This window comes from Ambystoma mexicanum, chromosome 7p (assembly GCF_040938575.1).
Source record: "Ambystoma mexicanum isolate Mex_15411 chromosome 7p, UKY_AmexF1_1, whole genome shotgun sequence".
In the NCBI taxonomy this organism is placed as follows: Eukaryota; Metazoa; Chordata; class Amphibia; order Caudata; family Ambystomatidae; genus Ambystoma; species Ambystoma mexicanum.
This window is the reverse complement of record NC_090939.1, coordinates 939694805-939718858: the sequence shown is the minus strand read 5'-3', so window position 1 is coordinate 939718858 and position 24054 is coordinate 939694805. Positions and strand designations below refer to the sequence as shown.

The following is a 24054-nucleotide window of genomic DNA, read 5'->3' as shown; positions in this document are numbered from 1 at the left end:
AGCAGTCCATCCCACTACCATTAAAGTTCTCTTGAGTATTAAAATATCAAGGATGGTGGGGGCACTACCCCTGCCATGCGAAAATGGCTGCTGGCAGTTTGTCAAGCACTCCAGATGGATTTTCTCGTCCCTGAATCATTAGTCATTGGTCCTGAGTGAATAAGGGTGGTTTTATTTAAATGTGCAATGCCCCAGAAAAACTTAGGGAACATGAAATAGATTTGACAAGTAAGCCAGGGAAGTTCAGCAAAAGCACGAAAACTTAAAGACTCATTCTAATCAGGTTAACCTTTGTTGAGGTTACAGAGGGCGAGGTACAGAACTGGTGTTCAGACTGAAATTCTGAAACTGAGATGATACTTTTTATCCTGATTAATATAGAAACATATATTAAAGGACTTCTCTGGATCATCAGAGAATACCAGGTCACATTTATAAAAGTGTGGGTCACATCCAAGAAAATTAACTGAATGCTTTGCAAAGACCCGAAACAATTTAAAGTGTTTACAAACGTGGAGTGGACAAATATAAGCAGTTTTATGTTATTTTATTATCAACTTTGAAACAAACCTCCCATTCTGGGTGGAAATTCAAGAAAGTAATGTGGGCTTTGTTGGTACTGGAGTACAAATTAGAAGTGGTCCAATGGGTGAACCCCACCATACTGAAGCAAGGCTCTTTGCAGATGATATCACATATAGAAGAAGCAATTACACGGGTTTTCTGTTTGCCGATAGAGCTGAAAAATTAAATAAGGGCTCAGATGAAGTGGAAAAAAAGAGGCAGAACAAAGAATGATTGGGGGAAATGAACATTTCCAGGGAGAAGCATGCTGCTGAGATGGTTAGAATAGGAACAAAGGGCCTCGGGCAGAGTTGGGAGGCTTCTCATAACAAAATACCACCAGAGGAGGTTACCACCTATACTGTTTCTATTTCTGAAAATACACCCTGTTCAGAGTTTACCTCTGCCAAAGGTGGTATTTATGGAATGCCACAGAAATAGTTTCTCCGCCAGCGGGCCGTGAAAATGTATTTTTCAATGAAGATGAAAATGTGTAATGTACACTAGTGCGTCATGGCATTAAATCAAAAGAGTTTAGTTCAAAACAAAAGGCCAGTGGTAATTACCAGAAGTCATGTTTGGGTCTCCAAAAATTTGCAATCGTATGAGGTTGATGGGTACACGTTGTGTTTTCTTTGGTGCTAAAATACAGAAAATACAAAATGTGGTGTCTTGACTTGACAGTGCAGAGGTAGTTTAGTGGAAAGCATTTTCAACTGCAACAGAAACGAAAATTAGTGCCTTTGAGGAACCCAAACAGTTTTAAAGTTAGTCACTTAGTCAAACTGTAGAACACACACTACAATTGAGCTTAACATTGCATAACTAATACCTTTCAGATTAAATTCCTAAAATGACTCTCTATGCATCTGTAGACGGGAATGCATTTTATTTTAAATTGAGGAGCACTGAAAAGCAGACAAAGGCTCTCATGCCCTCTCCTGCTTCTGTTACCCATTTAATTGTATATGGAGACAGAATGTACTCAGTTGGACAAATTCTACTGTTTTAGGCATTTTTTGTAATCTGATCATTCTGTTTGATGAAAAGGCAGAGCTTTTCTTAGAAAGCTCTTGGAAATTCTATTTGGGAAAAAAACGGTGGTTTTCTTGGTGTGAATTCTTTAAAAGAAAAACTTCTCCATTACCAGGTGTTGCCAATGGCCTATTGGTTGTCTGAGTTGCTTTTGGTTTGGCAGAAGGAAACTTGTATATTTCATTTGGAACTAAAAGAAAGAAAAAACAATGAGAGTTTGTATTTCCATTAGTCAGTTGAAATTCCAAAGGTTGCAAACACTGATCAAAGAGCAACAAGACATGGCACCAGTGGTGCAGACCAGAAGATCGAACAATACACTGTGGACGTCTGGCCGCCATCCACACTTCCCCTGAAAACACATGCTCAGAATGAAGGCTGCAAAAGGGTATTCAAGACACAAATGAAAAGAGTGGGTGCAAGCAGATTGTGGAGCGTGTTCCAACCAGCAGGCACTACAGGTCATCTTTTTGTTGATTATCAGCCGAAGAAGAACATAGAAAATTACAGAGAGAATTAAAATGTAAAGGTTAATGTGGCACATACCTATCCAAGTTGCACATCAAAGTCATCGACTGCCCGAAGCAGATGGAAGCAAACATTGAATTAAAATGGCATAGCAATCAAGCAAAAGACAGATGCACAAGGAAGCAAACATGGAATTACAATGGCAAAGAAATATTTTGTCTATGCACGTTCACACTGAGATTAATAACCAAATGCCATTTTGGGATACAAAGTACCAGCTACACTTCTTCGCAACTGAAAACTATAGCCGTGTAATGGCATAGACGAAATCCTAAAGAGTGTACAGAAAATGTATGATAGGAAAATATAAGCAATGACATTAATGGAGTTTAATAATTGTTTTATTCAATATAGTATTGAATAGGGTGAAAGAAGAGATAAGGAAATGTTGTTGATGGCTGCGGCTGGAAGGAATTGGCCATTATGTAGAAAAAGGAGAAAACAGACCCGACAAGGACATTAATGAAAAGCGAAAGGTGGAATCTTAGATGGAGAGTCTTCAAAGCCGTGGAAACCGATCCCACATTGGAAAGCCTTGCAAATATTCCACTTCCCCGAAAAGGGCTAAAATGTTTCAAGACCCGAAGAAAGCAAAACAGGAAAATGGTAATGAAGAAAAGCTGGGTCGGGGATCTGCTTGGACCAGTACTCGCTGCGTTGTAGATGAACGTGGACGTTCCTAGAAAGAAAAGGGCAACTTCCTGCGGAAGGTCATTGGAGAAGCAAATTACACTTTACAGAAATAGGCAGCTCATCTGCTACGGGGTCGACTGTGCTGAAGACACTAGTCTTGAAGGTGATAAAGTGGGAATGAAGAAAAGCAATCACTTAAAACATTCTCAAAATTGGACTTGTAGACATTGCTACAAGTGTATTTGTAATTTATATTTTTGTCATTTATAGAGTGCTTTACACCAAAGCGCTGAACAAAAATAAATTACAGTACAATAAAATGCAGATTGATTCAGTTTACAAAATTTTCAGAGGAAAGATTTTAGGACTAAAGAAGGTAGTGGCTGAGAGAGGTACAAAATGAACAACAGGAAGTGGTAGAATGGGGAGGGAAGGGCAGAAAATTCCAATGGAGCTGGGCAAGAAAAGAGAATAAACAGAATTGGGATTGGGCACATGGGGAGCGAGGGACAGATTATAGGAATTGAGATTGAGAATGAAGGGAGCGAGTAGGAGCATAAAAAGATAACAAAGATGACAAATAACCGGGGGCAAGACCATAGAAGGACTGAAACACAATACAAAGAAAATGAAATTTGAGCCGGGAAAAGAAGGAAAGCCAAGTAAGCGCGGAAAGAGATTGACAAATTGGAGTCACAAGCGGGTAGCTGGTACAGAAGGTGAGTAGACACATTGAAGACAGAATTAAGTGGGACCAAGCAAGAGAGAGGAAGACCAAACAGAATAGTGGAACAATAGAAGAGACAAGAAAAAAATAAGAGATGAGAAAAGGAGTTTGGTAGTACCAAAAGTCATAAAGGAACGTGCTTTGTGAATATTAAAAAAGATGAAAGTGCCAAGAATGAGAGGTAATGGAAATGTCATGGGGAAAAGGATAGAGACTTGCCAAGGTAGAGGCCAAGAAGACAAGCCGTGCTAGAAAGTGATAATGAAGAAGGAGGGATAAAGACAGAAGAGGGAGGGGAAGGCAGGGGGATTATGGTGGCAGTGAAGAAAGAACATCGGATTTAGATGAGTTCAGAACAAGAAAGTGATCATACAATCAGGACTTGATTGCAAGCAGACAGGAAGTTAAATTATCATGAATAGAAGCTGTGAACGAAGAAAAAGAAAGAAAAAGTTTTGTGCTGTCAGCATAAAAGTGGTGTGAAATCCCAAAGGACGATATAATCGCAGCAAAACGGAGAAGTGTAAAGAGAGAAGAGAAAGAGGCCAAGAACAGGACCTTGGGGAACACCATGAAGAAGAGCAAGTGTTTTGGAGGACAGACCAGCTCAGGAGACAGAGTAAATGCGGTTTAAAATAGAAGAGCAAGGAAGAACAGAGCCAACAAAACCAAATGAAGAAAGATAAGATTAAAGTAGCATCAATAGTTTCAAGTGCAGCAGACAGTTCTAAAAGTATAAGAAGGGAAGAATGTTTAGTGTAACAGCCAGAGAGCAAAAATATCACATACAGATAGAAGAGCAGTTTCAGTTGAGTGGAAACGATAAAAGCCAGACCGGGGAGCAGGAAGAATGGAAATATTAGCAACAAAGATAGAAACCTGAGTATAGACTAGTCATTCATGCAATTTGGAAAGGTAGGGAAGAAGAGAGATTGGACACAAGTTAGGTCAAGAGATGGTTTATTTAGAATAGGCAGAATAGAAGCATGCTTAAAACAAGAAGGAAAAGCCGAGGTAAGAAGGGGGGTAAGGTAGGAGACGGGTTTCCCTTTAGGCATTAAAGAAGAGGGAATAGGATCAGAAGGGGAACCACGAGTGGGATGGGAGCGAGTCAGAAGAGAAGAGGTCTCCAAATTAATAATGGGGGGAAAGAAGAGATAACCAAAGTGGTGGAAGAAAGAGTAGAGGAAAAGGATGATGGAACAATAGCAGCACGAAGAGAAGCAACTTTAGAAGAAAAATAAGTTGCAACATCGGAAGCAGTGAGAGTAGAGTGAAGTGAATGATCAGGAGTCAGAAGTGTAAGTAAACGAGAAAGACATTGAAACAGACATCTGGGATGGGCAGACTGAATATGCAGAAGGTCGGAGTAATAAGCACGTTTGGCTGCAAGAAGAACCTCATCATAAAGAGAATGGTAGGATGACAAAGACACAGAATCAGACTCAAAGAGGGATTTGTGCCAACAACGCTGGTGATGACGAAGAACATGCTGCATGGAGCTGAGATGGGAAGAAAGTCAGGGTTGAGGGGGTTTGCGAGGGAGAGAGGGAAGAAACAGTATAAAGAATATCAAGAGAAGACGAAAGAGAAGAAGAGAGAGAATATGCAGCATCGTTGGCAGAGAATGAAGCGGAAGAGCGGAGATGCAAGATGAAACGAAGCAGGGAGTATCAAAAGCACAAAGATCACGACAAAGATGAGCGGTTGCCACAGAACCGGACAGATAAGGTAGAGTAAGTGGAGGAAAAATAGATAAGCATAGAAGATGGTGATTAAAGGAATATACAGGTAAAGCCAATACAGGGGAGCTCAATAAGGAGGAAACGAAGAGAAGATCCAGAGTAGAGCGGAGACATGGTAAGGGGGAGTGGGAAGGAAAGAGAGGTGGTAGGAATCAAGCGTAACAAGAAATGGAAGTGAAGCATGAATAGAAGAAAGATTGACATCAATAGTATAAATGGAGTGGAAGATGGTAGAACAGCAGAGAGTAAGGCATCAATATCCTCACAGAAAGTAACAGCAGAACCACGAGGACGATAAACATGTAGAAAATACAGTTTTACAAAAGTAGTTAAGGAATATTCAAAGGACGCAAAAGTAGGGAAAAAAGGAGGAGAAGTAACAAAGGAGGAACAATAAAAAATACCAGTACCAGCCCAACGCGCGACAGGACAAGGAGTGTGCAGGAAGGCAGTGGCAGGAATAGAAAGGGAGGCAGGAATCGAGGTATTAGAAGATGAGAGCCATGTCTCAGTAATGCACATAAAAGTAAGTTTTAGATGAAGAAAAATGTCAAGTACTGAATAAGATTTATTACACTGCGAACCAGCATTCCAAAGTGCTCGATTAATAGCGGTGGAATAAGAAGCACAAGGAGGATAGGTAAGATTGTTTATGTTTCGTGCAGACAAACAAGAACCAGGAGAATGAAAGGTACAGCAAGTAGGAATGGGGAAACAGTGTCAGGCATACTTAAAGAGGAAGGAAAACTAGATTGAAGGAGTAAAAATATAGCCAGCGCTACGATGGAACATACTCTGAAACCAGTCCCTGGGAAGCCAGGAAGTCAAAATATCCCAGCGTATGGGAGGGATTTAAATGCCACATTGAGTCAAAATCAGGAAACAAGACAGTTAAGAGAGAAGAAAACACTAGTGGAATGAAATATGCTGGTCTTTCACCAGCACTTCTAGAAAACAGAGGCTTTTTTCCAGTTCAAGTCACCTTATTCCTGCAGGCCCCTCTCAGGTACTGCAGTGAGCTGGGATGATTGACTGTCGGCTCATATTCCATAGCTCAATCAGAAAATAATTTCTCTAGCAGATTCAAAATTAAGTATATGTAGGACTCAAAAATATAGTTCCTGCCACCGAATTGTCTCCAAAGCGGTGGACAAATTACTTCAGATGCTGCGATGGATAATACATATGCTTAGATCTCAAGAACATTTCAGTTAAATAACATTGACTCTGTGTACGTCTTACATTGGGTCAAATGTAATTAACAACATAGCAATAATTACCCATTGGTGGGGCTTCACCAGCAGGTAATGGTTAGGGGCCCAACTTAAACTTTAACACCAGGCCCCAGTGGCATTACCAACCGGCAAAACCCCTCAATGGGCGATTATTGCATTAGCACCCTGAGGCAATCCGACAGCGATTAAACAAAAGGAAAACAGTCTTTGGACCGTGCAGAATGTGGGGAAAGAAGTGATTGATTGTATGGAGCCCCGTCTCTCATCCCCATTGCAGAGTCCCTCTTCCATTTCCATACCAGATGAGGGAAGCAGCGACAGATGATTAGAGCCACAGAAAGGTAAGGTTGTGCAGGAGTCTGAGGGTTGGGGCTGTCGTTTGGGCAGAGGGGAACACATCATAGGGAGCGGAGGCAGAAGGCAGAGTGACCAGTAGGCTCAGACTCGCAGGAGAGCAGGTATGTCCACAGCATTTAGCTTGCAATGAACCCAAGCTTGGATTGTAAGAGTCAGCCCGGGTTTGGAGCAACCCGATCGGCTGACTCAACCACTCATGGTGCCAATTAAGCTTTATAGACCAGGTCAGGGGGTAATTCCAGGAATTATGAGCCCAGATGATCCGGTTGAAGGCCTGAGCACAGCAAGTGTGTTTGACAAGGCTCATGGGCCCATACAATACAGCACAGCATGAGAGCAGGGCCTTTCAAGCTAGCATAACATTAATTTTCTTTAATGTCATAAATGATGGAGGCAAGTAATGCCGTTATATACATATACATTAGGTGGATTAGCCTTCTCTATTTTCTGGGGGTAATGTCCACTCTGCTTTGAATCTGTACATTAAAATTGGTAGGCAGGGGTCTGTTGACAATATTTAAATCTGCCTGGGCAGAGGCAGGAAATTGGCTGCGAGTGTGTATCTATAGTCCCGTAGATAGTACAAAAGTCCACATGGGCGGTCTCTGGGACACCTTTCATTGCCAGATGAATGTGGCATTCCAGCAGTTCATAGAGCCTGCAGATTGTACAATGCGTATGCTTAGTAAACATACCAAGTGTTATAATTAAACGTTAGCCACCTGTTCCAAGGGCTGGAAGGGGTGGTAACAGCCCACGGCCTGAGTTAAAGGGCTGCGAGTAGCGATGGCGTTTAATGAGGGCCTCGGGATCGGGACATTACCACCCATTCCAGGCCTTGTAACAGGTGGTTAACGTTATAACCACCTGTCCCATGGACTGGGCTAATTTAAAGTACTTTATTTCCGTGAACGGGTCACCTCACGGTGTCCCTTTCATTGAAAGAAAATACTATGCATACAAGGCCGCCATGGAAAAGGAAGGCAGGGCTCCATATAGAGCGAGCCCCTCTTCCATTTCCATGGTGGCCTCATGGGGCAGAGTGGAAGGAGCGTCAGCAGGTGCAGTGGTGTCACTTGAGGTAAGTGGGAAGGGGATTGAAAAAGGAACGGAGGGTGGGCGAAGATGCCGGGCGAACCGGCCTTCAGGTGGCTTGGTACACGGGCTAGATCGGCAGCATCAGCCTGCGTTCTTAGGCTCCTGATTGGTTGGCTAATAAAAGTTATACGGCCGCAGAAACAACCAGTGAGAGACCCATTGACTCGTGCAAGTTTAATTGGTGTTCAATTGGTATCTATCATTATCAAGATAAGAGTGAACGGCATGGGTAGACCGAAAAAAAAAATGCTAATGGCTTATTTAGGAGCTTGGGTCAGAAGACGGCTGTTGTATGATTCCCATTAATGTTGTTACTTTGAGGGGCATCGGAAGAGCAGGGTCGGGAAGAATACAGGCATAATATGGATAAAGTTGAGCTATATTTTTTTTTACTGGTACAATCAATGTTGACCCACTTGCTCATATTTTGCTCCAGTCATAGATGCTAAAGGATTTTCCACCGAGCAGAATTTGCGAAGCATTTCTGAGATGGTGGTCGCTTCAAATTTAGCCTGGTCCTTTTTACATAGAGCTTTGCATCAGATCTAAAAGGGGGGACATTATTGTTTTGCTTTGCAGTTAGGAACAGAGCACATGTTCTACTCTGCTTTTCAAAAGTGAGCGATAAGACTGTCATGCAGAATCAAATGCCCTCCATTTCTTATTACATAATCAGCAAATTAAGTGGACATTTTGAGCGTGCAATGGGTGAGCGTGTTGTCACAGTTGCTAGTCTGGGAAAGTTTGCAGTCAGCATAATTGTCAGTGTATCTCGACAGAGAGCGACATAGGTAGACATCGAGGAGAAAGAATGCTGGAAGGGAGGGCTTCATTGCCACGGCCATGCTGCCCATTGAAGGGCGAATTTTACAGTTGCTGGGGCTTTTGTGAACGTTGGAGGGGTACGAGCTGGCTTCACAAACTGTCTGTAATGGGTGGGAGAGGCAGGAAGAAGGCGAAAGTACAAAAGGATTGGTCATTGACCAATAAACCAGAAAGGCCTTTGTAGGATTTTTTCCACTCAGCCGAATGACAGGGGAATGGATCTTTCCTCAGTTTACAAGATAAATAACTACTACCATGAAGATTGCTGTACAAATTAAGTTGGCTACGTCTTATTGGCTGCGACATCTGTCATGCAATGCAGCAATGTCTCAAAAAGAGAAGAATCTACAGCAGCCAACCGCAAGAGAGACAGTAGAGAACAGCTGAGAAAGATAAAATAAGTTAGTTTATTCTAAAATATTCATTCTCCATTACCAGCTTCCAAACGTGCATCCTCGGCTGTTTTGGGCTTGGACGAGGAAAAAGTTTGACTTTCTGTTGGAGCTAAAAGAAAAATATTAAAGGGAATGTCATGATGCCAATCCTTAGGGAGAGCAGCAATCTAAGAATCAGAAAAAACCCGAAATCAGAAGAACCTGTTAAAGAAAGTGACTTCATCTTAAGTATACTTTCTGGCAAACAACCATTAACAAAGCAGTCATGCCAACAACAGCCTAGCAACTTGACAAACAGGAAAGTCCCAATCGTGAGGTCCTTCTTTGGCCGTTGGCGGCGTTTTTAACAAATAACTTTGATATCCACGGATTTAGTAAGGGCTACAACTATTCCGCTCTTTACCTTTGTATTTACTTCCCCAATTTGCTTCACCCTGCAGTATGGTCGCTGGCTCTTATGACTGCCAAGCACATCTCCAGCCCTTCATGCACACTACATTAACACACCACACTTCACCTCCATGCTTCGAGCACTCCCTGTTTTGAATGCACACCATTACAACCACAACTCACTATTTACTAGTCAATGACTTCCAGCAGACTGGGGGCTTGGGTTCCCTGGCAGGGACTGCATGCTCCCAATGAACGGGAGAAGATTTAAATACAGATGAAAATGTTCAAAGTATGTAGTTCCTGAAAGCATTGAAATCATCGCCTTCTGGGCACAGTGCAAACATGGAAAGACAAACCTTAAAGAAGTGAAATTGTTTGGCCCTTAAGAGAAAGAAGTTAATTAAATAAAGGACTGAGTTAAGTGTCTCTTTACCCAAAGTCACTGCTGGGTCTTCGAATGAAAGATTTGTCAGTGAAGGCTCAGGTTTAGACTTAACAACTGGTTTAAGCAGGCACGTTTAGTCAGCTTCTATCCCGGTTCTGCTTCCAAAATACTATAGGCATTAGAGAGAAACTTTGCACCAGTGCAAGTGAAATGAGTGCTAGGGCAAACATTACCCTACTGCACAAAACATTCTTTCAATGCAATTTTGCACCAGGGAATTGTCTACCCCAGTATAAATCATTTACCCTCATGCAAAAATGCATTTAAATAATTGTTTTGCACTAGGAAAGTTACTGCCCTATTGATATTTGCGCTTGCATCATTGCAAGGTTTCTGTAATATGGCCGCAGGCATTAGAGAAAATTTTCACTGGTGAAAATGCAATTATCATTAAGGCAAACATTGCGCTAGTACAAATAACATTTGTTCTATGCATTTTTGTAGCAGGGCAATTTTTGCCCTAGTCTTACATGCACTTGCATGGCTGAAGCATGTCTGCAATATCGCACCAGAACAGCAATACATGTAGCTCTTGCCCCGAATATATCAATCAAATACATGCACGAATTTGGTAAAAACATTCCGGACCTCCTCTCAACTATATGTGCCCAAGTAAGGAAAATACTTTTTCCCTACATTTAACGAACTCATGAAATGTTTGAGAGATAGGCAAACAATAGCTACCTAATGGCAGAGTTGGTTGGCATGCGCTCTCTTACACCAGATATCTGACAGTGGCGGGGCAGCCAGGAGGAGGAAGTAGCAGCACAGGACTGGGATCTCATTAGTCAATAAATAGAAACAAGTAGAAACAGGGTCCAGTCCAGTTACCCCATTCTGAAGGAATATATTGCAACAAAAACTGACCTGCTTCATAGCATAAGGGCCAATAGATAGCAACAGCTGAAAAATAGTGATTATCTGGCCATGTGCTGACAGCACTGCAACAAATGCCCATCTAATATCGCAAGCCAAAACGTTTGGCTTTGTCGTTGCTTATTTTTAAAAGCACTTCAGTGCATGGAAGAGATATAAATCAAGTGGCTGAAGGCACACTTGGTTAAGACATTTTTATTAATGCAGTAGCCGTTTGCAGCTGTAATTAACCCATGAACTCTCAGCAGACTGAGAACGATCTCAAACAGATCCCAGGAGGATGTGTTTTGGGCAGGGAGGGGCAGGCAGTGGGTATGAACAGCCATAGGGATTAGCATTGCCAAGGGTAGTCAATGGGCAGTTAAATAATCAAACAACACCCACAAGCTATGTGTCCCTCCTCACATGTCATCCCCCTCCTACCTCTACTCCAATGTAATTGTTTCAGTTTACAAGGTGGGGCTTCGGCACCACCAAATAGCTAAAAACTGAAACATTAGCTCAATTAAGAATGCAGCCCTTTTCCAGCACCATTATATATCTGAGGGAAATAAAACTGGCTGGCATGACTTCCTTCCCAGCATAACAGTTCCATGGGAGGGCTACCCATGCACAATCAAAACGCTCTGTTAAAAATGAAGGGTTTTTATCAAACACAATACAGCCATAAGGGAGCACAAAGCACACAAAGTGTTGGCTGTCACTCTCGAAGGTCATCCCCATTTTTGAGCACAACTTAAAGACTAAGAAGACTCTACGTTCACCACTACCATTAAAATGACCATTGGTCATTGGCAATGCCAGCAATGGTGCACGTAACGCTAAAACTGTTGGATTTGCAAATGCTTGATTTTAACATGCCCTCAGTGAATGAATTGCATATTGCTTCTAAATGAAGTAGCTGAAGCAGACCTGGTGAAGACAGTTTCATTAGAAAACAGAAAAGGTGATGATGGCTGGAAGGTTTAGACTGAATCTTAACCTCTGGCATTGCCCTGGGCAACCCTCCAGACAATCGTTCTTCGCCTGCCAAGCCATTACAGAAAGGGGAAATACCATATACAAATCCGGCTTGGACCCACCCCAAAAGGGGCAGTCCAGCCCAAACTGCTAGGTCACATCCCTTCTGCATGAGACCACAAGCACCCCCAGCCTTGTTGGGCATCCTCAGTGAGGAGTAGCTTGGGTTTCTAGGCCCAGCAGGCACAAGATCCACGTCTGGGCATACCCGTCCTACTTGTGGTGACTATAGCAAAACACAAGAGGTGATGGCTGGAAGGTATAGAATTAATCTTAACCTGTAGATCAAATCCCTTTGAAACTTTCGAGCCATCACCTCTTGTATTTTTTACATTTATATTACACCAGTACCACGTTTACATCACGAATTAAACCATTAGCTTTAAGAAGGCTGTTTTGATAAAACCCTGACAGTGCAACGTTTGATTTTAAAGCTTGATACAGGTAGCTCAAAGACATCCCAGGAGGTCGTGTTTTGGGTGGGCAGGGGCAGGAAGTGGGTGTAAATGGTCATAGATATCAACATGGCCATGGCAGTCAATGGGTAGGTAAATAAAGAAACACCTACAATCATTGTACCCTCCACATATGCTATCGGTCCCTGCCTTAGTTTCGATTCGAGGGCGGCGTTAATGGTCTACCTTATAGGTCTACCTTATAGCCAAAACTAAAAATGCTGAGCAGCTGGAACTGTATTGACTTTCCCTTAATTAGAACGTCCATCATTTTAGAGTTCAATTCTTTTTTTTAAACAAACTTTGTCATATGCACATTTTCTTTAGTGAAATATGCTTTGTTCAAAGGCCTGCAGTCTTTCTGCTTTGTCTACAGATATTGCTCTGTAGCTGTTTGGTCGGCCATGGTGATAGCCAATTCCTGTGACTTGCCCACAACCAGAGTCGGAATGGGAGGAAAATAGGAGCAGGTGCCGAAAATAAACGTGTTCACATTAGTGAATTGCAATGTCTAACTTTTTACTGCAAACAGATTCATATTTAAAGCACAGTAGACATCCACACGGTTAAAAAAAATGTTAGCTGTATAGTGCAGCAAGTTATCCGAAGTATCCCAAAAGGTGCCCTCAAACTGGCCTGCCATATTAGGCAAGAGACTATACCAGCACACTAAACTCCAGAAGGGGATCTTTCATGAATGCAACTTTTTCTTAGCCCGTGAATCGTCATGGGCAGAATTCCCCTTGTCCACATGCAGTAAACAATGCAGCGACTGTACCGGGTTTACTCTGCGGCCTGTCTGTCCCCGCTGAGGAAGAAAGCTTGGGAGGAACAATCATTGGCTCTTTGGGTCCTGAAAGAAGAAAGAAGCAGGCGTTAACGTTACGCTTGTGAATGGCTATCTCATGTTTGCTACAGAAAGCTGCTTCTCCATGAGTTGCATGAGGATCCCAAGTGGTTGCGTTAGCTCAGAAGCATTTTTCGCTGACATTATTCACTGCCACAGGGGGGCGCAGTGGGTGGTAACAGACCACGCGAAATGAGGACCTTTAACGAGAGGAAAAGGCTGCAACCACCCACTGCGCCTACGAATGTTGCCATAGCCCCACAGCATACGCATTGTGTTTGTCTACATGATAAACGTCTGCGGAGAGCACAAGTCTTTTCTTATGCTTCAAAAACCCAGCCCAATGTGGTTGTCATGGAAATGGAGAGGGAGCCCGCCAAGTCCCTTTTCCATTTCCATTGGTGGCTTAGAAGCATTGTTCGAGAAGGCATAGCAGGTGTGGATTAAACGGAACGTAAATTCATAGAGTGGGAAGGAGAGTGGGTGCATGGGGCAGTGAAGGACGAGGCAGTGAAGTGGGAGGCAGAGAGAGAAGCAGGGAGCGTGGATGAAGGAGGCACGAGCAGCAAGCTTGTAACACAGCCAGGCTTTACCTGGTGAATAAAGACTGTGTTACTCACAACCTCATTGGTTGGCACCTACTGCTGGTCCTTATGTTGACAGAATGACTGTCCTGTGATAGATGGCACAGCTTGAAGAAACTTGAATATGAATGCACATACAAGTAACGTTTGCAAGCCGTGAACGTGAAGTAATGTCGAAAGCCAGAAAATGGAGCAGAGGATAAGGTTCTCCAGTTATGCATTCATTGTTTACCCAGTGCTGGTTTTGGGGTTCTAGGACCCTGAGAAGGTTTTGTAGTAAGTGGTTTCAGGCTGGTCCAAAGTGCTGGTAAGGAGAAAAGCAAGTTAGAACAATATATGAATATGTCCCTGGTGCAATGTAACCAATTCATTTATGTTAAACTATAGGCCACTAAAAGGGAATTCAGGCTGCCATATTGCAAATGGACCCCCCTTTGATTTACCTGACTTTATTTGACCTGTGAAAGTCTATTGTGTGTTTTTTTAATTTGTACTTAGTAACGCAGTTAATTAAATATGGATACTTGATAGGCATTATCCTAAACGAACTTTTCAACTTTCTTAGAAAAATGACCCTTCATGAGATGATAAAAGAGAAGTGGCCTTGCCTGCTCTAAGTCTCAAAGCCAAATAGAATGTCAGGGAGTGTTCCTTTTTAAGAAAATCAAAGAAACCTTTCTACATAGGGAATTCAAAAATAATCAAATAAATAAAACGATGCAAATGTTTGTTAATAAATGTAATTTAAACATTAAAATTCATGTGTTAGCAACTGACCAACTTGGTCCAAAAAACTTAGAATTAGACCATCCTTAAAAAGAACAACTTGGGCAAATCAAGTGCAGGGTGCTGAGGCAGACTGGTCGAGGGTGGTCCTGGCCGCTGTAGGACTCAGAAGGGACCAGGCAGCCAGTGATATCAGCGGGGGGCATTAGTAAGGAAGGGTGAGAGGGAAGGAGGAGGAGAAAAGGTCTTTAGAAGCTTCCGGAACTTAATGAGATCCTGCTCAAGTCTGAGAGGGGCAGGGAGCCCGTTCCAGAGGAAGGCTCCTGCCGACGAAAGATCTACCACCCATTCTCTGCTTGGAGAAACGTCTGACCTGCAGAGAGTTAGAGCTGGAGGCCCGAAGGATTCTAGCAGGGTGGTATTTAGGGAGAGAGAGTTGAATGTAGTGTGGTTCCAGGACCCGGAAAGCCTTGTGGATAATGCAGAGGGTCTTGAATTTGATCCTTGCATTCAGTGGGAACCAATGGAGAGCTTTTAGGACTGGAGAGATGCAGTCCCTGGGCTTGAGGCCAAGGATAAGTCTCACAGTCCTATTCTGGATTAGTTGAAGGGGGCGAAGGGAGGATAAAGGTAGATTGAGGAAGAGGATGTTGCAGCAGTCCAGCCTGGAGAGTACCAGAGCTCTGGAGACATTGAGTTTCTGGGGGAAGGCGAGGAAAGGGAGAATGCCTCTGAGGAGGTGCATCTGAAAATGGGCCTTCTTGGCAAGGTCTGCAAAGTGAGGAGAAAGGAGAGAGAGGAGTCAAACATCACACCAAGGTTTTTTGCCTCACAGGAGGGTGAGAGTAGGTCAAGAATAAGTTAGGCTTACTATGAGTAACACCTTTGTGAATCAGCCCCAAAGTCTGCAGGCACCTTCTGATGTGCTTAGGTTGATGTTACAGAACATTAAGTGTTGAAACCAGTCCATTGTAAGTGCAGGAAGTGCAGCAGGGTGGTGGAAGGGCGAGCAAGGGAAAAGTAAGGGGAGGGGAAGGGGGTGCGGGATGTAAGGGGGTTAGGGGTTGGGCGAAGTGCTAGGGGGAGGTTTGTAGTGCAAGTGTTGTGGGGGATGGGTTGAGCGTCAGGTAGTGTGAGGAGGGGTGGGGTGGACCAGACTCATTAGTCTGTTCTCGGGGGTGCCTGAAGGCAAGTGCAAGGTGCTGAGGCAGACTGGTTGAGGGTTGGCCTGGCCCCTGTAGGACTCAGAAAGGACCAGGCAGCCTGCCATATAAGCAGGGGGGCATTAGCAAGGAAGGAGGAGAGGGAGGGAGAAGGAGGAGGAGGAGGAGGAGGAGAAAAGGTCTTCAGAAGCTTTTGGAACTTAAGAAGATCCGGCTCAAGTCTGAGAGGGGCAGGGAGGCCGTTCCAGAGGAAGGCTCCTGCCGAAGAAAGATATCTACCACCCCTTCTCTGCTGGGAGAAACGCCTGGCCTGCAAAGAGTTAGAGATGGAGGACCAAAGGACTGTAGCAGGGTGGTATTTAGGGAGAGAGTGTTGAATGTAGCGTGGTCCCAGGACCCGGAAAGCCTTGTGGATGATACAGAGGGTCTTGACTTTGATCCTTGCATTCATTGGGAACCAGTAGAGAGCTTTTAGCCCAAAGATAAGTCTCACAGTCCTATTCTGGATTAGTGGAAGGGGGCAAAGGGAGGATAAAGGTAGATTGAGGAAGAGGCTGTTGCAGTAGTCCAGTTTAGAGAGGACCAGCGCTCTGAAGACATTCAGTTTCTGGGGGAAAGTAAGGAAAGGGAGACTGCCTCTGAGGAGGTGCAGCTGACAGTAGGCCTTCTTGGCAAGGTCTGCAACATGAGGAGAGAGTGGAGTCAAAGGTGGCGCTAAGGTTTTTTGTCTCAAACAAGGGTGAGAGTAGGTCAAGAATAGGTTAGGTTTACTACGAGTAACGCTTTTGTGAATCAGCCCCAAAGTCTGTAGGCACCTTCCGATGTCCTTAGGTTGATGTTACATAACATGTTGAAACCAGAACAGTGCAAGTTCAATAAGGAAATATGTGATTTTATAAAGGACTGGACAAAGCCTTTGTGCCAGAGTTTTCCTTTAATGAATCTATCCCCCTTTCCCTCACCAGACGTTACATTTTGGCTCAGCGTTTTGTCACCTATGCATTGGACAACACTACAGATCTTTTTAACTCCCACATACTAAGGAACCATTTGCTTGGAACACAAAACAGTGCACCAGTATCACAGAAAATAGATTTTGAGTTAGTGAAATGATCCTTCTAGAAGCATCAACATTCCCTAAGTGGGAATATGTAAACAATGTTACCAGGGTTAGTTTGAGGACGTTCGGGTCCTTCAGAGGATCTGGGTTCCTGAGAAATGAACGGGGTTTCATAGACACCTGGAAAATAAAAACTCAAGGTTATTATTCAATCCCCCGGCCTCCCAGTCCCGCGTTGCAATATCCGCATTCCGTGGAGAGGGCATGCTAAAAGCCTGTGATGAAGCAAAAAGAAGCCTGAAAGGAGAAAATATGTGATCAATTTTTAAGTAAAAGGAAAATTGTAGGAGGTTACAGCAAAGAACAATTTGGCAAGAGATTGGCAGTAACTACTGGCACATCTGCTCTTCTGTGGAAATGGGAACCTTGAACAGAATAAAAAGGTTAGTAAAAATGGAATGAGGAACGAAATAGGGTAGCTGCGAGACAGATTTATTGCAAGCAGCGGTGTTGCTTTTGGCACAGGCAAGGGGCTTTCTGACATAAAAGTGCAAATGTTAAGGCAAGCACATTAGGCGACTGTGCAGAAAGCATTAGTTTCTGATGACATCAGGCATTCTATAGCATGGAAAGATCCTTCATCAGCATAACAATGGCAGTGACAGCTGTGGAGGAACACTATATTACCAACTGTTGCTTTTGGCTGTTCTTGGATCTGAGAAGCTCTTGGAAGGATAGGGTCTGGGATCCTTTGCTTGGAGGATACTAGGATAAATATACATTGCATAATCAGGAAGTGGAAAAATGAACCATAAAGAGGTTGTTGTGTCAACGTCAATGCAGATCATGCATCGGCAAATGTATTTCACCAGAATATACTGTTTGGGACTCAGAGCAGGAAAACGTTTTAGAGGTTGCCACACATACTGCAATCCTTCACTAGAATGTTCTTCCCTGTATCGATTGTTGGCTTTGCTTTTCTTACTTTTCCTAAATAGTAATTTCTGTGCATATTCTGACAGTGTCAGGATCATGATCCTGTCAGGGGGAAGGGTGAGGTGGGGGGACCCAGGTCGCCGATACGCCCTCATGTGTTTAGCAAGTTAATGGTGCCCCCCTCTGTTGCAAAATGCCTGCTAGAATTATTTCTGCTCTACTGTTCCTTCTTTTTTTTTAGAACCGTAACTCCCAGGGTTTAACTGGGAGAAAAACCTGGGCTGGAACCAAACGAAGGGGCAAACAGAGACACTGCAACTAATATGAAATATGAGCCTTCACTAAAGCCCAACATTGTCCAGCACCTCAAAGAAGCACAGAACGCCTCGCAACAACAGAAAAACGAATTTCCGGACACACAGCACGCCAGAAAAACAGAGGAAAACCACCAGAGACAGATAACAAACCTGGATGGAAAATGGGGAGGGGCTTAGAGGTTTATTACGCTTTTCAGCTTTGCAACCCAGCCCCTGGGGAAAAGAAAGGTACACATTGGCCGTTAGAGTCAGGTGAGCGCTGGAACCAATGTAATACAGAGAGAAGCTTGTGGATTCTGGGAGAACAGACCAGCAGCAGTGCTGCACACAGTGCAGAGGGGAAAGGTACCATCGTCAAACTCCGGCAACCCGCTGCCCATGACGCCATTACTGGTCTCTGGCTCACTTTATCCCAGTGCCCCATTTCTACCTTTAAATATCTCCAACAAAATGACACAAGCAGAGAGCACTGCAGAGCCACTAGAATATAAACCTAGATATGAGCAGTGCATACACTTCTATCTCCTATACCATATATAATACACAATTTATTAATGAAAATAAACATACAATAGTGACCTACGAAAATCTTCCAAAAGAGGTTTACAAAACTAAAAACAGTCTTGGGTAATTCAAAGTACAACATAAGTAACGGCAGAACAAATCTGCCAAGCTGTCACTCAAAGCACAAGCAAAACCTATACTTCTTCAAGGAAAGCCTGTACAAGCTGCATTAACGAGCTGAAAGCTCTTCGCCTTCTCTCCCAAATCCGAATACCCTCCTGTATCTTTTACCACACCATGAATTGCAAAATAAAATTCAAACTGCAAGCCACTGACAAATTAATCCATCCATTGGAATTAAGCACGCAGGCTGTAGATACCGAAATACAAATACACCTGTCCACACTTCTTATTATGCATGTAAGGTTTAGTTGTTAACTTCAAAAGGAGTTGTTGCAGACAAACCTCTCAGTATCAAGCTTTTTTCGTCTAGTAGTATTTTTCTGCCAAATATGTTAAAATATGTATTGCCCAGTTAGTTAATAATTGCTATAAGTTTTCTCTAGATTTCTTTTTCACACTCTGGACGCATAATTTGATTTGCAGGCAGGTGACTAGCAAGCCTATCTACTATAAAACAATACCGAATTACTTGACAGTAGGTAAGACTCGATATTTTGAACTCTTAATTTGTGCCTTTTATGTACAACTGGCTATTTGAACAGATCATGGGAGGCCCAACTCCCAGATGATTACCGAGCCTGCACAGAGGGATGGACGTTTGGTGTGGCTGCATGTCAGTAGACCTGGAGAGCCATAGACAGAGGGGTGGACGTGTGGTGTGGCTTCATGTCAGTTGATCTGGAGAGCCATACACAGAGGGGTGAACGTGTGGTGTGGCTGCAGGTCAGTAGACCTGGAGAGCCATACACAGAGGGGTGGGCGTGTGGTGTGGCTGCATGTCAGTGGACCTGGGGTGCCATGCTTTCAGGGAAGCAGCACCATGCCCTACACTTCGAAGTCCTTCAATGGCCGCATCATACATAGAAGCTGGCACCACCAGTACAAAACCGTTAATAATTGTCTATGGGAAGCCTGCAATATCTCCATAAAACCTGTAAATAATTGTCTTACAATGCATAAAAGCATGCAAAAAGTCTGTCCATAATACTGTAATTAAAGGTCAACTGTAACGTAATAGCCAAAGGCGATACGTTATTACGTGACAGTTGATTCATGATGTCACAATATATGTGACCAGAGCCAGCACACTGTGAAAGCTCAGTGGAGAATTCCAACTACTGCAAAAACAATTAAAACAGTGACTACAGTTTGAGATTCCCTTATTGTGAGCTCATTCACAGGATGCATGTATGGCAGCCTGCTTACTTAGTGTAGTGCTGGGAGTTAGCACAGGATGGCAACAATGTATCTGCATATGAACACTAATTCCAAACCACAATGCTAGTTATTAGTTTCATTTTATTTATTTATTTATTTATTGTGCATTTGTTAGGCGCTTACACCACAAGTAAATTGTGTTTCAAAGCGCCCATAGGGCAGTAGGGAGGAAACATGGGATTGAGAATTAATACACTGGGGATAAAGACGGACCTACTGGGATGTGTGAGCATTCAGAGCGTGCAAGTGCAGAGAGAGGAGAGGGGAAGAGGAGGGGGGGGGGTAAGTGCTGGAGTGTCCGTGCTCATGGGTGAGCAGCAGATGTAAGTGCCCAGTGTAGGAAGTGCTAGGCAGAGGTCAGCTGAAAAAAAAATAGGTAAGTGCAGGCCTACAGTGGCATAGGCCAGTGGGTGCCAAGGCACGTCCTGGGGGGTTTGGGAGGGGGGGGCGGGCGGAGGCTGAAGGTGATTGGGTGTGGGGGATCTATGTGATCACTGAGACCACACATAATTGCGACGGCTGAAAATGCAGACTTTTCTTTTTAATTACACCCTCTTTGCACCACATAAATATGCGGGGGGAGACCCCCGCAGCCCCCCATACTACTATAATATCCCATACCCCCCCACATATATATTTGGTGTAAGGGGGGTTTAAAAAAAAAAGTTGGTATTTTCGGCCGTCGCAATTCTCAGGTCGACATTTTTGTACGATTCCCGGTGTGGGAGGCCAGGGCCGCGGAGGACACATATGGGCCCGGTTCACCAATCTCAGCAACTGTGGGATTAGCAGAGGAGGAAAGTTGGGAAGGAGGAGGTCAAAAGGGGAGTCTTGAGGAGTTTTTGGAATTTTAGGAGATCCGGCTCAAGACGAAGAGAAAGGGGGAGGCTGTTCCTTAAGAGGGAGCCAGCTGAGGAAAGAGATTGGCCACCGGCCCTCTGTTTACAGAAACGCTTGACACACAGAGAGTTGGGACCAGAGGAATATAGAGGTCTAGAGGGAGAGTATTTAGTAAGAGCAAGTTGCTGACAGCATGGTCCCTGACCCCAGACACCCTTGTGGATGATGCAGAGGGATTTGAATTTGATCCTTGCAGCAACCGGGAGCCAATGAAGAGTTTTTAGGGTAGGAGACATGCTGTCCTTGGGCTTGAGGCCAAGGATAAGCCTTGCTGCCCTATTCTGGATTAGTTGAAGGGGACGTAGTGAGTAAGAGGGTAGATTCAAGAGAAGGCTATTGCAGTAGTCTAGCCTAGAGATAACCTGGGCTCTGGTAACATTGAGCTTCTTGGGGAAAGTGAGAAAAGGGAGAATTCCTTTGAGAAGGATGAGTTGAAAGTGGGACTTCTTGGCAATGTCATGAGAGTGAGGGGAAGAAAGTGGGAACAGGGTTCCAATAGGAAGGATCTCACTCTTGCTGGTATTGAGGCAGAGATCGTTGGTAGCGCACCTGGAATGGATGGCGGAAAGGCAGTACGGAATGATGGAAGAAGTAAGAGGGTCAGCGGGAAGTTTGGAGAAGAGTTGAGTGTCATCTAGATAGCCCTGAAAGTTAGGGGAGAAGGTGGAAATGAGGAGTGCCAGTGGCGCAAGGTAAGTGTTAAAAAGAGCCAGGGGGAGAGGTTGGAACTCTGGGGGACACCACAGGTGGAGAAATAAGTTGGGGAGGAGAAGGTGCCCAGAATAACCTGGGATGGACGGTCACTTAGGAAGGTCAGCCAGTCTAGTGCAAGCTCCGAGGTACCCAGGAGATCATGGAGTCATTTTATTGAACTGACAAACATGTTTGTGTGCAATACTTTACAAGCTGGATAAAGGGTGTTCTCTCAATTCAACCAATGCTACATTGATTCCAGATTGCAACAACTTTAAGATCATTGACATTATAAGGGAACTCTGCTTTGAGTACCATTCCTCTGTTTGGTCAGAAAACTCCTTGGTGATTTGCAATAACCTTATACTGTATACTAGTGGGTACTGGAAAAAGGCACTTGTTTGGCTGGCCCCTTGCTAGTCCAATACAGAGTATCTGGGACCACAGGGAGTCAAACCAGCTTGTTCCCCCATCTATTCATCAGCACTGATAACAAGAGCTAACATATGTCTATGAGTATATCGCAAAATAGTCTTGTTTTTATGATGACTTAGACCTTCGCCTTCTAACTTTGGTGGGGTAGGCCAAATCAGACCCCCCCAAAAAAGCCTTTTGGAGTCTCCCAAGGGTTGATCCTCTTGCTCATTTCATTCAATCTACACATGGAGTTGCTGGGGATCAAACTGATGATTGGGGTGTCCCCACACATCAGCATACAAATGACACCCAGCTGTACCTTCAGCTAATACATGACAATATCAATCGTCTATGTTTGCATTTTGGGGATGGAAACATGAACCTGGTCACATTTTTAACCAAAATTACTCAAAAACAGAATTTCATCTTTAATTATCGTCTAATCATAGAGATTCCTTTTGGTTTTGGATCTCTGGTGACTACTTGGAATCATCAAGGTCAGATCTCAAAATGCTTAATTTTCTGATGGAAAAGACTTTTATAGGCTTCTGGCACTTACTTAAGTGCCAGCATAAAAAAGTAGGCATGGTTTGGTGCATGGTACAAATGTAAATGACTATGCTTTTGATAGCCTTCTGTAAACCTCAAAGGCCACTTTAACCTGAAAGAGGTCAACACTCTGCTGGTCTGCTGTAAGAAGAGCCCCTGCAAGGGTCTGTTCCCATTAATGCATAGCCGGTAGGGCATGTATCGTGACCACATGTAGAACAAAGACTTAGGCTGCATCTAGTCTATCACACAGCCACATTAGCGTAACCACTTCACAGAGAAAAATCTCTCTTTTTATTGCGAATAATGACTTTGTGAAGATTAAAATTAGCGTCTGGCTAAAAATAACAGTGTTGTGGCGAACATCTATACTCCAAAAGGACACAGCAGGAAACACACATTGCAAACACATTTGTTTTCCAGACAGGGAATAATTAAATAATTGTAGTTCAGTTGCATACTTGTTCTCGATTCCAAGGGCTATATCTATCACGGGGCCAGGTAAGTGTCGTAGTTTGTCCTGAATCTATGCAGACATAAAGGAACCATCTTGCCATAGCTTAATCAGAGACCATTTAACCTATTTCTTTCCTCAAAGAACAACAAAACTGTAACAAAGCTTAGAAAATAACAATGGGGCAGTTTAAAAAAGAAGTGGGCAGCTTTGACCTACTCTTTTATTTTAAAGTGCTTCAAAGCGCTTCAAGGTGGGAAGGCAACAAGAGAATACAGTAGTCATTCTTAGGCCTTGAGTTTCTGAATGATCTAACAAAAGGTAACCTAGCGTACTAGGCCTGACAGCATTCCTCCTAGTGCAAGTGCATGAGTGTTTCAGGCAAACCAAACTAGGGAGGGAAGACACAGGAGGACAAGACAGGACTTACTAGTCCTAGTAAATTCGGGTTATGCAAGTGTACAGACAGACGTCGGAGGGAGGGGGTGGTGGTTAGTGCACCCAGTCCAGCATGGCTCTGGGTTAAGTGCAGCGAGGTAACACCTCTCATGGAGCGTATGTTGCAAGTGAAGTAGTCTGGGCATAGTGCAGAGGCCCGGAGGCAAGTGCAAAGACTGATGGGAGTAAGTCAGAGTTACTCCTGGTTACTTCTTTGTGAATGCTGTAAATTGGTCATCTCTCCCACCTCCTCTCTGACCATTGCCGCCATCTACGGGCCATCTGGCTCTACCACCCTGTTACTCTCTGAATGGGCTGATTTCTCCTCCTCTCTCCTCACAACCACCACTAAACTCCTTCTCATGGGCGATTTTAAAATCCACCTTATCTCCTCAGTCACGGCATCCACTCTCTTCCATGACCTCTGTACCCCACTCTCCCTCTCCATTCCCCCTTCTGGTCCGACCGACCCGGCTGGACACACTCTTGATGCCTTCATCCGCACTGATCTTTCACTCTCTTCCCCACTGATTACCCCACTCTCCTAGTCAGACCACTCTCTCTTCTCCCCTGGGTCCTCTGGCCCTCTGACCGCACCTCCCCCAGCCATGCCAACCTCATTTACAAACATCTATCAGATGAAACGAGTGTCAGCTACTGCCTTCTCATCTACCTTCATCCCCCCTCTCTCCCCACTACAGACTCTACCTCTGACCCTGCTCTCGGCAACCTCC

The 24054-nt window shown here is 43.9% G+C and overlaps 1 protein-coding gene across 1 annotated transcript in view; it reads right to left on the bottom strand.

The window, feature by feature from the left end:
* Positions 1-24054, bottom strand: part of ABI3BP (ABI family member 3 binding protein) — a 1926231-nt gene that overhangs the window by 395544 nt on the left and 1506633 nt on the right. The window contains exons 19-25 of the mRNA XM_069637268.1: positions 17399-17476; positions 16817-16891; positions 13995-14066; positions 13110-13184; positions 9183-9251; positions 1712-1789; positions 1131-1205 (exon numbers count right to left, since the gene is read on the bottom strand). Coding sequence (XP_069493369.1) covers positions 1131-1205; positions 1712-1789; positions 9183-9251; positions 13110-13184; positions 13995-14066; positions 16817-16891; positions 17399-17476 — 522 coding nt within the window. The remainder of the gene's footprint in view (positions 1-1130; positions 1206-1711; positions 1790-9182; positions 9252-13109; positions 13185-13994; positions 14067-16816; positions 16892-17398; positions 17477-24054) is intronic.